This window comes from Rhinolophus hipposideros, assembly GCF_964194185.1.
Source record: "Rhinolophus hipposideros genome assembly, chromosome: 21".
In the NCBI taxonomy this organism is placed as follows: Eukaryota; Metazoa; Chordata; class Mammalia; order Chiroptera; family Rhinolophidae; genus Rhinolophus; species Rhinolophus hipposideros.
The window spans coordinates 78,414-95,467 of record NC_138067.1 but is presented as its reverse complement, the minus strand read 5'-3'; the positions used below and the strand labels follow the sequence as shown (position 1 = coordinate 95,467).

At 56.5% G+C, this 17,054-nt stretch overlaps 1 protein-coding gene across 3 annotated transcripts; it reads left to right on the top strand.

Moving 5' to 3' along the window:
• Positions 1–1,871: 1,871 nt before the first annotated feature.
• On the top strand, positions 1,872–16,498 carry DEF8 (differentially expressed in FDCP 8 homolog). Of its 3 annotated transcripts, none has more exons than XM_081030345.1 (12): positions 1,872–1,988; positions 5,580–5,713; positions 6,407–6,498; positions 7,720–7,869; positions 8,725–8,866; positions 10,073–10,237; positions 10,845–10,972; positions 11,106–11,219; positions 12,598–12,675; positions 13,453–13,593; positions 13,716–13,825; positions 14,733–16,498. In XM_081030345.1, exons 1-12 carry the CDS (start codon positions 1,885–1,887, stop codon positions 14,833–14,835), a joined length of 1,461 nt encoding a protein of 486 aa, XP_080886471.1. In that variant the 5' UTR covers positions 1,872–1,884; the 3' UTR covers positions 14,836–16,498. The 3 variants fall into 3 exon arrangements, with proteins under 3 accessions (XP_080886471.1, XP_080886470.1, XP_080886472.1); XM_081030344.1 differs by having other exon boundaries at positions 12,595–12,675; XM_081030346.1 differs by lacking the exons at positions 13,453–13,593; positions 13,716–13,825; positions 14,733–16,498 and adding an exon at positions 12,771–13,008 and having other exon boundaries at positions 12,595–12,675.
• Positions 16,499–17,054: the final 556 nt, after the last annotated feature.

Below are 17,054 nucleotides of genomic sequence, written 5' to 3'. Positions count from 1 at the left end.
ACTCAGAAGCAGCATCACTTGAACCCACTCTCCATCTGGACACACAGAGGCAAACACTGGAAACAGCCCAGATGTTCATCAATGGGTAAAACCAACTGTGGTCCCTCCACACACGAATGAACTCCTGACTCCCGCTACAACACTGATGAGTCTCAAAACAATTATGCTGCATGAAAGAAGCCAGTGAAAAGAAAGAGTACAGAATAAGAAAGTAGACATCCACTGCTAGAAAATTCTAGAAAATGCCACTCATGACAGAGCAGCTTGGTGGTTGGCAGGGGCTAGAGGTGGGGGCAGGGGAGGGGGTTGTGAAAGGGCACAAGGAAACATTTGCGGATGGTGGACAGGCTGCTACCTCGGGCATGGTCATCACTCGGCTCCTCAGGTGTGTGCATTGTCAGCACTCCCCAGGCTGCACGCTTGCACACGTGCAGTGTATTGTACGTCCATTATCCCTCAGTAAAGCTGTCAAGAAAAAAGAAACTTCCCATGGCTTCTATCTCACCACAAATCAAAGCCATGTGCTGACAAATGGCCCGCTGACTCTTCCATCTCTGGTTTTCTCCTCTCACTTTCCCTTCCACCGAACTCAGGCCACACTGACCTGCTTTCTGTTTCACAGGCTCTTTCGGTTCCTGGGGGCCTTTGCACTGTGGCTTCCTCCTGGAGGCTTTTCCCCAGCTCTTCTGTGGTTCTTTCTTTCTGACCTTTGGGTCTGGCTCCAGCATGGTGTCCTCCTCCCCTGACTTTGTCCACTACCTTGTCACCCTGCATATTTCCTGTTTAGTGCTCGTTACATCTCTTATTAATTGGCACCTTTGCTTAGAGTCTCTCTGGCTCTTTCAGTGCTGAGACCTTGTCTGTCTTCTCACGGCTGTCACAGTACCTCAGCCAAGGGGTGGGTCAGCCGACACTGATCCAGCTCACCAACTGTTTCGAACACTCGTTTGTGCAGAGGGCCACCTGCAAGGGCCTTCTTCCTCTCAGAGCAGCCTCCCTCCGGTACACTTCCCTTCTCAGTCCCCGAACTTAATCACCAGAAACAGTTTCTGAGAGCCCAGAAACAGCTGTGCCTAGTCACCAGTCTTGGCCCTAAACAGTGAGAAAGCAAACAAAACCCCTGCTGCAGCCCTTAGCTTCTGTTGGGGCTGGGGCTGGGTGGGGGGGTGGAGACAGACAACAAGAAGGTAAAAAAAATGTGTGTGACAGTGATGAGGGCTATAGAGAGAAATAAAACAGTAACATGCAGGAAGTTTAGCAACCCTTCAAATACAGGCTTCTCCAACACCCCACACCATCCTCCACAGAGCAGCCCAGACCTCACTGAGCCTGTCTCCTCCTCCTGAGAGGGGGTAGAAGGACTGCGCCTTCCGCCCCCTCCTTCCCCAGATGTGAACACCACAGGGTCGTGCAGGTGGAAGTGAGTGGGGAGAACCGGCAACTGCTGCTGGCCAGCTGATTCCCTCTTTCTTTTTTCCCCCTTCAACCACGGGTTAAAAGAATTGAATACCACTTTTAAAAAAATTTTTATTGGGGAATATTGGGGAACAGTGTGTTTCTGCAGGGCCCATCACCTCCAAGCCCTCCTTCAATCTAGTTATGGAGGGTGCAGCTCACTGGCCCATGTGGGACTCGCACCGGCAACCCGGTTGTTCCTGAGTCCCGCTCTAAACAACTGAGCCACCCTTCCGCCCCCAATTTATTTTTAATGTATAGTGGATTAGGTTTAAACCAGAACTTTCATGATTACGGAAAGTCTAGGAAATGCAGCCCCCGTCCTCCCATGCCATCTTGCACACACGAGTTGAATTGTCACCCATTTCCCAGAGGGGGACGTGGAGGCCGCGAGGGACGCGGCGCGCAGAGTCGGGGCCCTCGCGTGTCATGAGCCTCCGGGCCGCAGGCGGCAGCAGCGGGCGGCGCGACGGGACACAATGTTGCAAGGGCGGCGGAGCTGCTTACAATGTAGCGAGGGCGGCGGCGGTCAGGTGAGCCGGGAAGGGGGAGTCCAGGCGGGCCCGTGAGGGGCGGCGGGGGGGGAGCTGGGGGTGAGTGCAACCGGGGCTCCCGGCCGTCGGGTGCCCTCCCACTCGGCCTGCCGCACCCCGGAGCTCGGGAGCCCCCTTTCCCCACGCGGACCCCAAGGGCGCAGGGGGTGAGGGACCTGCCTGAAGCCACCCCCCCCCCCGCCCGCGCCGGAGGAAGGTGCAGATCCGCTGGGTTGGGAGCCCACCCTTCGGTCTTCACCTAGGGGCTCAGGGGATATTGGTGACCTGAGTTGTCCCCCACCCCGCTCCGGCAGGGTTTAGCACACCAGACATAGTATGGCCCCCAGGTGACACTGTCACTGCTTCCAGACATCAACACGCACTGTCTGTGGGATTCCTGAGGTCCTTGGGAACCCTTTGGCTGGGCCGCTATGCCGCTCTGAGCTTCAGTTTCCTCACCTATGAAATGGGTGGAGTGGTGGAAGAGACCTGCCTCAGTGTGGGCTGGTTAGTGAGGGTCCCCAGAGGGTATATCTGTTGCTACTGTGGATGAAGGTGAGGGAGGTACCGTTTGGGGGTGGCTGGTGGTGGCCACCCTGCCAGGGTTCAGTGGCAAACGGCCCTTAAAGGGACAGTAACCCTCCCCTGCCCTCTCCAGGACGGATTCTGGGGACCTCCGGTGGTGGCTGGGGCGATAACAGGACCTCTTGGTGACTCTGAGGGAAATATGATTCTCTAACTTGGCAGGAGGGAAAGTGAGGCTGAGAGAGATCAAGGGACCCTACTCATTCATCCAGGGCCCCTGTGCCAGACTTGGGGCTGGCACTGCCCATAAGGAGGTAAATGAAAGAAGCTTTTTCCAGGGGAGCTTGCAGCCCAGAGGAGAGCTGCTGGGAAGAGCCGAGGTGTTTCTGCCTTTAAGCTACTCAGGTCATATTTTAAAAATGCTGGGAGGTTTTCAGGGAGAGACCCCTGGGGTGGGACTGGTCGTCACGTGATGACAGTGACAGTTTGCCCAGTAGCAACTCTGGGCAATGGGCCCACTGCACATACAAGTACTTAGTCCTTTCACCCACCCAGGAGGTAGGCATTCTCCTTTACTTCTGGGCAAGAAAATGGGATCACTTAGCTCATCACTGGGAAAGCCAGAGTTTAAACCAGCGTTGTCTGATTCTTAATAATAATAGTGACAATAACAAAGTTGCACCCGGTATTTATTGGATGCTTACCATGTGCTGGCTGGAGTGCTCAGAACTTTGTATCAACAAATTTAATCTTAATAATAACCCTATACAGTGGGTGCTGTTATTACCCGCTTTGAGACTGAGAAATCTAAAGCTAAGGAAGGGTCAGGCATTTGCCCAAGCTAGGAGCCTACAGAGCTGGGATTTGAATAGGGCCAATTCATCTTATTACCACAAGGCTGTTGGATTAATCAGTCAGGATCTGTTTTTGTTGCAAGAGACAGAAATCCCCCTCCCAATAACAGTGGTTTAAAAAGAAGTTTGTTTCTCATTTGAATGAAGCCCAGGGGTGAACAGCTCAGGGCTTCTATGTCACAAACCAAGGTGGCTGCTCCAGCTCCACCCATTACCTCTGAATCCCAGACTGCAAGAGGCAGGAAGAGGTGAAGAGGGAGGGGCAACCCCTCCTTTTAAGAACAATTCCCAGAAAGTCTTTGGGAGATTTCTGTTTACATCTTATTGCTCAGAACATGGTCATATGACCACATTTAGCCGCAGGGAAGCTGGGAAGTCATGTGATAAGCTCAAAGTCAAGGTTCCCCACTGTCAAAGGAAAACCATACCTGGACAGTTGTTAAAAACCCTATTGCAATTTACTCAGGACAATTGCAATAGGGGAAAAGAGACCTCTGGGTAGAACCGAGCTCAAGTCTGAACACAGCCTGGGCCAATGGGCTCTATAAACAAGGAGCAATTTGGATCGATGGATGGAAAATCACTAAAAGGAGACATCAAGGGTGAGGGGGGTTCTGGCTAAACTGCCCTAAGGGCCTGCAGAAGCCAGGCCAGATGATCAGACATCTGGGGTGGGGCAAGGAATGAGGAACCCAATCAGATATGACGTGATCAGGTATCAGGGTAGGGGACTCTCGCCAAACTGACTTAGCAGGATTTTTGCTAAAACTGGATTTTAAAAGGAAGGGCACAGATGGGCTTAGGAGAAGGTTCAGGAACGTGAGTGAAGTCCGGGTGAGCAAAGAACCTTTCTCACCACTCAGGAAGAAGAGGTGAGTGAATCCCAAGACAGCTGGAGCTCTCCTGTACTATGTTCCTAGGCCACTCTGGCCCCTGCCATCTGGTGGAACACTGAGCATCAGGGCCCAGCCACCCTGAGCTGCCCATAGCCAATAGGTAATAAAGAGGAGGCTTGAGCCCATGGCACCTGTGACCTCCCCCGTCTTGACCTGGGGGCCGCCAATCAATGGGTGCTAGTTTCTGCCAGACTGGAACTCTCAACCCACATTCTCACCACAGAGGCCAAACAGGCAGAACAGGTCCCACCAGTGGTGTGGGAGTTACTGGCCCAGATGTAGGACAGCCAGCACTGGGGACGGGTGGGAGTGACCCTGGGCTCAGTTCTCTTTCCTGGGAGGGAGCAGATAGGAGTCATAGGATTGTCTTTTATAACTACGAATTATTTCAGCCTATAGATGGATGTAGAAAAAGCAAAACCAACACCCAGGCACGCACTCCAAAGCTTTGAAAAAAATGTCTCTGCGACTTCCTTCTAACTCATTTCACCCTGGAGGCAGAGAGAGGCTAAGGCCCAGCTAGTTAGGGGTGGGGACCTGGGACGTACACTCCTACCTCAACCAAAGCCCCTTCCTCTGCCAGGAGCCATCGCCCTGTGTGTGCCAGTATGCTGAGCTCTAGGGAGGGAAAAGTAGTGCCAGGTGGTGAACTGGGCACTTCCTGCCTGTTGCCTGGGACCCCACACACTGATGGGCCTCAGGGAGCATCAGCGGGAACCCAGGCCAGTGAGGTGAAGGCAGGACATGGTGCTCGTGGGGCCCTGGAAAGGTGGGCCCTGCCCACGGCCACACTGCAGGTGACAGAGAAGGCCTGGGCCCTGGCAGCGGCTCCAGCACTGTGCCCTCGGATGGTCATCACTGACTGTTACACTCAGGGGCTGTGGTTTCGGGGTGTGCTGACGAGAACGGAGAGCCTTGGTTGGGAGGCCAGGAGTGAGGAAGTGAGTCCTGGGAGGCGAGTGTCAGGGGGACTGTCAAGCCTTTCCCTCTGTGGCCACAGGACCCTGGGCTGGGAGGCAGGGGCTTGGGGCCCAGACCATCTCTCTGGGCATCCTTGCATAGTTCAAGTACTTCTCCCAGCCTCGCTTGTCCCATCTGCTTAGTGGGACTGTGCTGAACGCCATTGCTCCTACTGAGGGGCACCACCAGTGGGGGCCTGCGTGAGGGGATTGAGATGGTGGCCATGGTGTGGTGGTGCTCCACCCAGAGCCTCCTGGGGAGTGAGAGGCCAGGCATCCCCTCTGAGAGCACAGAAATGCAGGGAGGGGGGGAGGTGCAGGGAGTCACCTCTGCCCCTGCCCCGCCCCACCCCGCAGGTGGGGTGCTATGGAATATGATGAGAAGCTGGCCAGGTTCCGGCAGGCCCACCTCAACCCGTTCAACAAGCAGCTGGGTCCAAGGCGGCATGAGCAGGGGGCTGCTGAGGAGGCCCCTGACGTCGCTTCTGAAGGTGGGTGGCAGGGGAAGCCTGTGTGGGCGATCTGACCCCCACTCGGGCCCCCGCCCTCTCTGGCGGTTTCTCCTGTGGAGGTGCCAGCTTTCCCACAGAGCTGGGCACTGTACGGGCGCTTCCTTTTCTGCACGGCACACATCACTTTCCACCTGTTCTGCAGTTTACTTACTTCGGCCCCCTTATTAGAATGAATGCTCCTGAGGGCAGGGATTTGTGACTGTCTTGTCACTGCTGTGGCCCAGGGCCCACATGAGCAGGTACTCCTTCAGGGAACACTTAGGGGGTGAGCTGAGAGCGGAGAGCTGGGGGATGGAGCGCCTGCGAGGGAGACGGCAGGTGGAGCCCGCATGGTACTCGGCTGGTGCAGCCCTGCACGCTTTTCTGGAATCCACATATGCAAGCTGCACAGGTGTTTGCTTAGGCACTGGGATGTTTCTGTCACACTGGTCTTTTAGCGGCAGGGGTGTTTTCTGTGTCACCTTTTTGAATGGCTCTTTCTTATCTGCACAAGGGTGCAGATTCCTTTGCAAACAGGGCAGACGCCAGGGCAGGGGCAGGCTCCTCTCAGCATCTCCTGTGGGCTCCCCAAATCCCCGAGGACCCTTTCTGCTCTCAGCGGCCCTCACCCCCTCCTGGGGTAAGGCAGACTGACTCTTCTCTTTCTGTTGCCCTCCACCCACCTCATGCCAGAGGCCTTGCCAGAGCCGCCCCCTGAGGACTTGCATTGTGCCGAGCGTGTGATGGATCTCGGTCTGTCTGAGGACCACTTCTCCCGCCCCGTGGTAAGGTTCAGGCTCTGGGGGGACTCTGGGGAGCACCCAAGGTATGGGGAGCCAGCCATCCTCATCCCCCCCCATCTGGCTGGTGGAGACACGCTGGACCTGAGGTTTGTGAGCCAGCTGTTCTCATGCAGGGCTGCTCCTCCCCCTGCACTCCAGGCTTTTGTGACACAGATGTCAGGCTCACCCCTCTGGGGTCCTAGGGAATCCTGCGGACAATCCTCAGGGCGAGGGTGAAGGAGGGACAGAGAAGCCCATGCCCACCTCCCACCAGCACTCAGCTTGGCTGGGCCATGCGTGTCTGTTCTGTATTTTGTTCCATGGAAACCGTATTTCAATAAATAAATGAATGAATGTGCTTTGAAGGATTTAAACAAAAACTTTGAAAATCTTTTAGTTTAATGCAAACTGCCTCTAACTTTTATTTGAGAGAAACTTTATAGTAACATTCAAATGTAACTTAAATAAAAAAGATTCCCCCCAAAGCACCAAGTTCTAATCTGCTTTTCATCTTGTATGTGGCCTTTAAGCTTTGCAGGCACAGATATATATTTCATTTGCGTTTCGTATCTTTATTGTACCATTTTTGAGACCCTCCTATGTGCTGCTCACCGACCTCTAAGAGGAGAGGTCTAGCCTCCTTGCCTGGTCTCCTGGAGGCCAGGATGTCTCCTGAGAACAGCCACATCCCTTCCTGGGCCCCTGCTCCCCAGCTTAGACCTGAGCCTGTCTTTCTTCCCCAGTGACAGTGGAGTCCTGAGTCCAGGACTTTGCTGGGCCCCGACCCTGGGTTGCTCTGAGGTGCTGGGGTGGGAGGTAGGTGGGTGCCTGCAGTGACTCTGGGCTTGGTGACTAAGCAGGAGGCCACTTCCTCTCCATCGTAATAGGCGAGTGTCATTTCCCCAGTTTTCATCTAAGAGGAAGCTCCTCTTAGAGCAGCTATGCAAAATAGCATAGCCAGAAAAGTGATTGCATTTCTAAACAAAGGAAGTTGTATTTTGAAAAACCTCCTTGATGAGGTCTTCAGAGGCCTGTGGGTAGACAGGTGCAGCTGGGGGGCAAGTGGTGTGGGGTGGCTCCTACTCGCGCTGCTAACTTCTCTGGGCCGTGGGCCAGCAGAGGTGGGAGGTCTGTTCTGAGCCTAACTGTCCATGAGGACGGGTCTGGCTGGACAGGAGAGCAGGGGGGTGGGTGTCTGACTCGTGTGCCTGCTCCCACCCCCAGGGTCTGTTCCTGGCCTCTGACATCCAGCAACTGCGGCAGGCGATTGAGGAGTGCAAGCAGGTGATTCTGGAGCTGCCCGAGCACTCAGAGAGGCAGAAGGATGCTGTAGTGAGACTCATCCACCTGCGCCTCAAGTTCCAGGAGCTGAAGGTGGGTGCTGGCCCGGCCCTCCGTGGAGGGCGCCGGGGCTGACTGGCTGAGGCAGAAGCTGCCCAGAAAGGCAGGGAGAGACATGGGCTCTCCCACTCCATGCGCAGACGATTTCTGTGTCAGTCTGACCTTCACTGGCCAGTTCTGGGTCACGTGCTCACCCACTGGAGCAAGTGGGTGACATAAGATTCACCTTGAACCACATGACTCAGGGTTGGTTCCTAAAAGTGACCACAATGGGGGTAGTGGGTCTTGGAGGCCAGAAACCACAGGCATCCATAACGTCCTCAAGAGTGTGCACTCTGGCCTGGCTGCCACCGTCTGTGGGAATGTAGAAAGTGGAATGCTCTGTAGGATGTAGGTAAGGCTGTGGTAAGAAAGACATTCAAAAGACAGTGGCTTAAAGGAATTCGATGTGTAATCTTACTCGTGTAGAAATGCCATGGGTGGTCCAGGGCCCATAAGGCAGCTAATGGTGTGGGGAACCTCAGGTCCTCCTTTTTCGTTGCTCTGCCGATCCCTGGCGGAATCCAAGATGGCCCTACTGCACATTTGGGTCTGCATTCAGCCAGCAGGCAAACAGGAAGGAAGGGCAGAGCAGGTCGGGTCACCCTGCTCCCACGCCCTCACAGGGCTGCGCCTAAGTGCCCAGGGCTGGGGAGGTAGTCCCAGCGGTCTGGGGTGGTCTGGGTGTCCAGGCCTGGCTCTCACTGCAGCGTTCTGCTGCTAAAGAGAAGGGGGTGTGACTTCGGGGCAGACTCACAACTCTGCTGCAAATGGTGCCTGGAAGAAACAAGTCGAGGGGCTCGTGTGAAGCCTGGCTCCCCTGAGGCCCCTCCCTGGGCCTCTTTCCAGGACCCCAATGAAGATGAGCCCAACGTCCGAGTGCTTCTGGAGCACCGCTTCTACAAGGAGAAGAGCAAGAGTGTTAAGCAGACCTGTGACAAATGTAACGCCATCATCTGGGGGCTCATTCAGACCTGGTACACCTGCACAGGTGAGCCAAGATCAGACCGGCTACTCTGCATGGGCCGGTGCGTCCCAGGGAAGGGTAGGGACCCTGCAGGTCTGCTGCCACGTCTGCATTGTGTGCAGTTGAATTCTCTACAGTGTCTTTGGGACTCACTGAGCCCAGAGCATGCTGGGATATGCAAGGGATGAAACTCCTACCCCTGCCTTCACTGGGCTCACAGCCACACCCACGCTTTTAGTATGGGGCCACGAGCCACATGTGGCTCTTCAAACTTAAATTTAATAAATGTTCAGTCTCTCAGCTGTATTATCCACATCACAAGTGCTCAGTAGACGCATGTGGGCACTACAGGGAGAATATTTTCATCATTACACAAAATTCCATTGGATGGTGCTATTCTGAATGAGAAATCAATAAGTAAATGATATGGTGTGTTAGGCAGTATAGTACAGTGAAGAAGAATAAGGAAAGGGAATAGCAGGTGTCGGGGACTGGGATGGCTGTGACCTCAGGGTGGAATGAAAAGGCATCAAGTGACATTTCAGCAGAAACTTGGAGGTCAGGGAGCAGCCAGGCGTCATCTGTGCAGGAAGGTTCCCGTGGGGAGGGATGTCTGGTGTCTTCAATGAGGAGCAAGAGCAGCAGAGCTGGAGCATTGCGTCCGAGAGGAGAGGTGGCTCAGGGGGCTCCGAGGCTGCTGGGGCCTCAGGGGGTGCTGCACACACCCAGGTTTTACCCGTCACTCTGGCTGCTGAGCTGGGCATGGACAGAAGGAGGGTTGCAAAGGTGGAAATGGGGGGATCAGGATGGGGCAGTTGGGGTGAGAAGTGGCTGCTAGCCAAAGAACTATCTGAAGGACTGAAAACGGGGTGCAAGAGAGAGGTGCTGGGATGAGTTCTCGGTTTTTAGTGTCAGTAGGACAGATGGAGTCCCTGAAGTCTGAGGTGGAATTGCTGTGTCTGGGGTGGGTTTGGTGAGACAAAATCCCCTTCAGACCGCCTGGCTTTGAATGGCTGCTAGGCCCTGGGGCTTTGGAATTCGGAGTTCAGGGACAAGGTCTGCGCACGCCTTCAGGGCCAGTGTTGGGGATGGGGACCAAGGGCCTGCAGTGAGAAGCTCTTGGGTTGGTCTGGGAATCGGGGTAGAGCCCTCCTGGGGGTCCCGGCAGCTGAAGGTCAGCCTGGGCCACAGGAGGTACATTGTTGCTCCACTTCCCTACCCCCATCCCAGGATGTTATTACCGCTGTCACAGCAAGTGTTTGAACCTCATCTCCAAGCCCTGCGTGCGTTCCAAAGTCAGCCACCAGGCCGAGTATGAGCTCAACATCTGTCCAGAGACGGGGCTGGACAGCCAGGATTACCGGTGTGCAGAGTGCCGGGCGTCCATCTCTCTGCGTGAGTGCCGGGAAGGAGCAGGGCCCACAGCCATCCGAGGACATGGGGTGAATCCTAGCTATGGCCAGCATGGCTCCTGCAGACGCGTCTCTTTCCTTGGGAAGCGACAAAGGGCTGTTACGGCACTTTGTCACTTCCCACTCAGTACGACTGAGGTTCCAGCCCAGGTCACCTAGCAGTACCACAGGGCTGGGCCTGCACCCAGCCTCCGGTGTGTGGCCGTGTTGTCACCGAAAGCCCACCTAGACAGAGACTAGGAAAACCACATGGTAGTCATGCACGTGCTGCGCGCGCGTCAGGCCTTCTTCCTAGAGATTTACTGATGTTCGTTCATGGGGTCCCCTCAACAGTCCCCACAGGGAGGTCCTATTGTCCCATTTTACCGATGAGAAAACCGCAGGCAGCGAGGCGCCTGACGCACCTAATGTGTAGCAGCTGAGAAGAGGCTGAATCAGGTCCTGAAGTGCAACCCCAGGCTCAGCTGGCTCTTTTCCTCACGTGCCGTGGGCACAGCTGGGCGACAGGCCCACACCACGTGGCATGGAACCAAGTGGGGGGGCGGGCCCTGAAACGAGCCCCGACTTTGTAACGACCGCCCCCTCCGCAGGGGGCGTGCCCAACGAGGCCCGGCAGTGTGACTACACAGGTCAGTACTACTGCAGCCACTGCCACTGGAATGACCTGGCCGTCATCCCCGCTCGCGTGGTGCACAACTGGGACTTTGAGCCGCGCAAGGTGAGGGAGGGAGGGGGGGGCGTGACCCAGGTGGGGCGGGGCGTGGCCCAGAGGCGCCAGAGCCAGTGCAGGCCCGAGGGGGGTGTGGCGGGGGTGCGGGGTGCTGCAGGTGCCCGCTCCGTCGTGCCCCCAGGTGTCTCGCTGCAGCATGCGCTACCTGGCGCTGATGGTGTCACGGCCCGTGCTCAGGCTCCGCGCGGTCAACCCTCTTCTGTTCAACCACGTGGAGGAGCTGGTGGAGATACGGGTGAGGCCGGTAGGGGGCGCTGCGGGGACTCCGCCCGCCGGGGCCGCGCGCGGTCCTCTCGGGACTCGGGACGCTAGAGCCACGTCTGCGCACGATGTGGCGTTAGGTCCGCGGTCCTCTCGGGACTCGGGACGCTAGAGCCACGTCTGCGCACGATGTGGCGTTAGGTCCGCGGTCCTCTCGGGACTCGGGACGCTAGAGCCACGTCTGCGCACGATGTGGCGTTAGGTCCGCGGTCCTCTCGGGACTCGGGACGCTAGAGCCACGTCTGCGCACGATGTGGCGTTAGGTCCGGGGTCCTCTCGGGACTCGGGACGCTAGAGCCACGTCTGCGCACGATGTGGCGTTAGGTCCGCGGTCCTCTCGGGACTCGGGACGCTAGAGCCACGTCTGCGCACGATGTGGCGTTAGGTCCGCGGTCCTCTCGGGACTCGGGACGCTAGAGCCACGTCTGCGCACGATGTGGCGTTAGGTCCGCGGTCCTCTCGGGACTCGGGACGCTAGAGCCACGTCTGCGCACGATGTGGCGTTAGGTCCGCGGTCCTCTCGGGACTCGGGACGCTAGAGCCACGTCTGCGCACGATGTGGCGTTAGGTCCGGGGTCCTCTCGGGACTCGGGACGCTAGAGCCACGTCTGCGCACGATGTGGCGTTAGGTCCGCGGTCCTCTCGGGACTCGGGACGCTAGAGCCACGTCTGCGCACGATGTGGCGTTAGGTCCGGGGTCCTCTCGGGACTCGGGACGCTAGAGCCACGTCTGCGCACGATGTGACGTTAGGCCCAGAGGCAATTTGAAATTTTCTAGCGCCCACATTAAAAGAGTAAAAAGAGGCAGGAAAAGTTATTCTTAATAATGTATCTTTCCTACAGAAGCCAACGTTTTCAACTTAATCAGTATACATTCCTAAGTCATGTCATTGTTTTTCTTTTCAATTCCCGGGTATATTCTCCACTTAGGACAGTGCTCAGGGCTTACACGTGGCTGGTGGCCACTCTGTTTGCCCAGCCGGCAGGAAGGTAGGGCCCGCGTGACTGTGTCTGTGGTGCGTGGTCAGAAGGGAGTCGATGGGGGAGGAGACGGAGGCAGAGTCTGTGTACTTATCACTCCCACGCGCCAGTCAAGGGGAACTGGGGCTCTGCTTCCTGCCCAGAACCACGTGTGGGGCGGAGCAGCTGAGCATCAGTGGCCTCAGGGTCCTGCCTGGCCGGAAGCTGTGGTCTGAACGTCAGCGTGGCTGGAGCACTCGATCCGGGCCCATCCTGGGGGTGTGTAGGTTCTGGCGCGGCTGCAAGGTGACGCGGCTCCTGTGCCACGTCTTGGAGGGCCCCAGCAGCCGCTGCCCTGGCCTGGGCGCCCACCCCCCTCCTGTCCACAGAAGCTGCGTCAGGACATCCTGCTCATGAAGCCCTACTTCGTCACTTGCAAGGAGGCGATGGAAGCACGTCTGCTCCTGCAGGTCAGACCACTGGCCTGGGGGGGCGGGGGGACCTGGGGGAAGGGCAGGTGAGAAACAGCCAGAGAGACGCCGCATCGTGCCCGGGCCTTTTTCAGAAAACGTGCCGGCTTCTGTGTGTCACGCCTCTCATGGAGGGTCTTCCATACTCCGCCCCGGGGAACACTAGGTCTGTAATAAGCAAACAGGCGTTCCACCCTTAGAAGAGTCCTGTGATCACATCACATGGGAACAGAGAAGCAAACACGTCCCTGCTTCCTCTCCGTGAATCTTCAGGCCTGCCTACAGGGCTGACCACAAAACGCTTTCCAAGGGGTACCTGTTTATTCACCGAGGGCCTGCTATGGGCAGACACTGTTCTAGTTCTGGGAGCAGTGAACAAAACAAGATCCCGCCCTCATCTCAGACAGTGCCCTTCGGGTGGGCAAGAAAAGAACAATAAGCAGTACATCGGGGTGGTGAGGTCTGTGGACAAGAAAACACAGGAAAAGGGGTGAGGAATGTTGGGGTAGTAAGTGGGGGTCAGGACCCAGAGGAACTGCGGTGTACCAGGCAGAGGGGGAGTGTGCCAGGCGGAGGTGCGGTGTACCTGTTGAGCCAGGAGACCGCTGTGGCTGGAGGGGCTGTATGGGGCCCACACAGTGACACCATCTGAAGTCTGTTGCTTCCATGAGCGCCCCTGGACCCTTGGCCTGGCACCTCTGGGAAAGGGGGTTGGGCAGGCGGAGGGTTGGGCACTGGGAGGGGCCTCACGCAGAGTCATGCTGCTGGGCTCCGCAGCTCCAGGACCGGCAGCACTTTGTGGAGAACGATGAGATGTACTCCATCCAGGATCTGCTAGACGCGCACACGGGCCGCCTGGGCTGCTCGCTCACCGAGACCCACACACTGTTCGCCAAGCACATCAAGCTGGACTGCGAGGTGGGCACCCCACAGCAGGCCGCAGGTCTCTGCTCCCAGCCCTGAGGGCGGGGAGGCCACGTGTCCCTGGCCTCAGGCGCCCTTGGGAGCAGCGCTGACCTGCTCCCTCCCTCCACCCGCAGCGGTGCCAGGCCAAGGGTTTCGTATGTGAGCTCTGCAGAGAGGGTGACGTGCTGTTCCCCTTCGACAGCCACACATCCGTGTGCAGTGACTGCTCTGCCGTCTTCCACAGGTTGGTGTGGCGTTGACCCCCCCACCTCAGGCCAGGTGTGAGGCTCCCACTATGGGAGAGCGAGAGGGACAGGGACAGGGAGAAGTTTGGGCTCCGTCTCCGATGCCTGATTTTCAAAGCCCTTTGCCTTGATCCTTGGATATGGAGTTAGGCCTTGATGTCTGTGACTAAGCTGAGAGTTCCACTGGCAGCAAGCACCTGTGGGCCTGGGGAGGGGGTGCTGCGGCCCCGCCCGTGGACCACGGCTGACCTGCTTCCGCTTCCACCTGCATGGAGGTTGCCCTCCCAGGCTTAGCACATGCCAGAGGTTCCTAAAGTTTCCAGCTCCCAGCACTTCTAGTGTCTGAGTTTTTTCAAACTTGTCTCGCTCTGCTAAAAGAAATACCTAACGTTTTGTCTGTGAAGTACTGAGGGCCAAACAACTTATGCGTGTATGAACTGAAGACCTTTTGGATGTTTGGGAAAATAATACACATAAATTGGAAGAAAAGTATATTAACTCTTTACTAAGCACAATTACTAATAATGTGTGTCTGCCTGCTGGGCCCGGCACAGCTTCTCACACTTGATTCAGATGGGACACCACCACCCCCATTTCTGTCCTCACTGAGTTTTGCCTGCCCCTTGCTGTTTGTCATAGCAACAGCTGACGTCATAGGCTTGCAGAGCTGGGATTGCTGAGAAAGGTCTGTAGCAAAACACGTGGAAACTGGGAGGCCCCACAGCAGAGGTGCCCAGTGGCAGTCTTGGCAGGCACACCTGGACACACCCTGCTTGGGGGAAGCTACGCCTCGGTTTCCCCAACTGTAGAGGGGGATGTTGGGCCCTGACTTGGGAAGCTTGTGCAGAATTTTACCTGGTAGAAGTTTACACGCAGAGAGCACTGACCCTATCTCCCTGTCCCCAGGGACTGCTACTACGACAACTCCACCACATGTCCCAAGTGTGCCCGGCTTACCTTGCGGAAGCAGTCGCTTTTCCAGGAGCTTGGGACAGACGGGGACGCCTAGAGTGCTGGGCATCGCTCCCAGGCCTGTCTGGCGCCCACCCTACTGGTCATTGCCAAAGTCAAGCTGTTTCTTGTGCTCTGGAGACCCCTGTGGTACCCCTGGACCTGTGCCCCCCCATCCCCGCATCCCCCCTCCCTGTGCTGGGCCAGAGGGGTATAAGCACCATGAGGACCGTCACCTGCAGGTCTTTGTTGGGACTTGGTGCTGTGCCGGCTGTTTTCTGGACGTGCTGCTGTGAGGGCCAGAATGTGCCCCCCACTGCAGAGTTTTGTGGGCAAGGGAGTGGGAGAGGGCTTCTCGTCTCCCCCATGGGACCAAGGCCACCCTGGGAACCATGGAGGCCTTCAGGGGAGTGGCTGGCAAGACCCAAGGATGCCAGCTGCAAACACCCAGCCTCGGCCTGAGTTTTCTCTGAAGTGGATGGTTGGGATCTGCCTGCAGGCTGCCAGCTCCCCTTGTCTCTGTGGGGCATCTGGACCTCCCTGTCAGGGCTCTTTACAATTGTCCCCAAGGTTCTGGAGTAGATTAGGGGTTGCCTGGAGAGAACAGGGATTAGTTGACAGGGCCAGTCCAGGGGTTACAGGTTCATTTTGTACAGCATGGAGGAAAGGGGCCACGGAGCTCAGCCCTGGGTGGGCCGGCCACTGCTGCCTTGGCCTAGCCCAGCTTACCCTGGTGCTCCGAACTGGGTGGCTGGGCATCCATCCTGAAGAGGCTGTCCTGCTTCCAGCTGTGTCCCTACATGAGGTTCCCAGTTTGGCAAGAGGATTAGTTACAGTAGGCTTGAGTGGCATTTTTGAGGATGAGATTTGCCCAATGAGGTCTGTGCTGCTTCTATAGTGTCTGCATAGGACTCGACAGCTTGGAGACCAGCCAGCCAGGGGGCAGCTGAGGTCAAGTGCTGGGACCAAAAGCCCATGAATGAAGACCGAGGTGTGCATGGTCTTGTGCCCCAGCGGACAAGGGCCCCCTGCACAGAGGACGAGACTCACAGCCCTTCGGTGGGAGCCATGGCAGGTCTCCCCATTTGCTAGAACACTCTGTGCTTTGGATGGTGTGGGAAGAGCACATTTCAGGGCATGGCTTCCCAGTCTTTTTCCTGCCGTGGACTGTGCTTGGATGTCACTTACAGGTGGCGGATGGTGGGCAGAGAACACACCGCTGGGGTACCCATCCCCTCTGACTGGGAAGCACGAGAGGAGATGCCTCTGGCACCACAGGGTCAGCTCAGCTTGTTGGCCAATGTGGGGGTGGGTGGGGCAGTGTCACAGGGTGGCTTTAGGCCGTGTGCTCTGCCGTTTGATAGTGTTGAGGTGCGTCAACACTGGGTCCTGGGCCTGCTTCCCCTTCTCCAGAGCTGCCTCACATTTCCATCATGGGGATATTAACCATTCTCAGGTTCACTGTGTAATCAACATCACATTGCTCAGTGACAATCCGAGTGCAGAGAGAAAACATCAGTATGCTGGATGGAGCTGGCTTCCCCTACACCTACCTCTGCTGATGAGTCTGATCAGAATCGTGTGGCCTTTCTGAAAGCAGAGCCATGTAACAAGTACCTATTGGGGGACCAGTTTGCACAGCCAGCACCTCACAGAAAAGCAGTGAGGGACACCGCTGTAACGATGTTGCAGCCACTGTCATTAAATTTGTGTTTTCTAGATTCTGGTGTGTGTGTTGAGTGGGGACAAGGCAAGGTTTGCTGACATGCAGACCAGCCTTCCCTGTCCAATGGGGTATAATGTAATCTGGTTTGGGAGAGTAGGTGTTCTTGATGGGCGGCAAGCAGCATGGACCTGGGTGTCAGACGTAGGCCAGCCTGATCCCTTCTGTGACACAGGCTGCTCGGGTTCTGGGAGGCACTGAGCCCTGAGCTGGGCGTGCAGACAATGCTCAGTAAATAGAAGCAATGTCTTGTTTTCAGGCATGGTGGAAGGGTTGTCTCATTAACCCAGTGTAGCAGAGTCACAGGTCCAGCTCCTAGCAGCCTGTTCCATCTTCACAAACTAGCCCTCACTGCATCTCAAGGCCATTCCCATTACCCTTTGACTTCAGGAAATCATAAAATCCCTCTCCCAAATTACATCCACACCTCTGTGACGTACATTTTTCTACAGAGAGATGATTTACGTTTTTGATCAGGATGTCAAAGGGACCAAGACCCAGAAAATTCAGGTATCTGCTTTACACAATGTCTGCACATCATCCAAACCCAGTTG

Coding starts and splice junctions, on each gene's coding strand:
- DEF8 (XM_081030344.1), top strand. CDS start 1,885: ATGAGCCTCCGGGCCGCAGGCGGCAGCAGCGGGCGGCGCGACGGGACA. Junction 7,870..8,724: donor TCAAGTTCCAGGAGCTGAAG/GTGGGTGCTGGC, acceptor GCCTCTTTCCAG/GACCCCAATGAAGATGAGCC. Junction 13,594..13,715: donor ACATCAAGCTGGACTGCGAG/GTGGGCACCCCA, acceptor CTCCACCCGCAG/CGGTGCCAGGCCAAGGGTTT.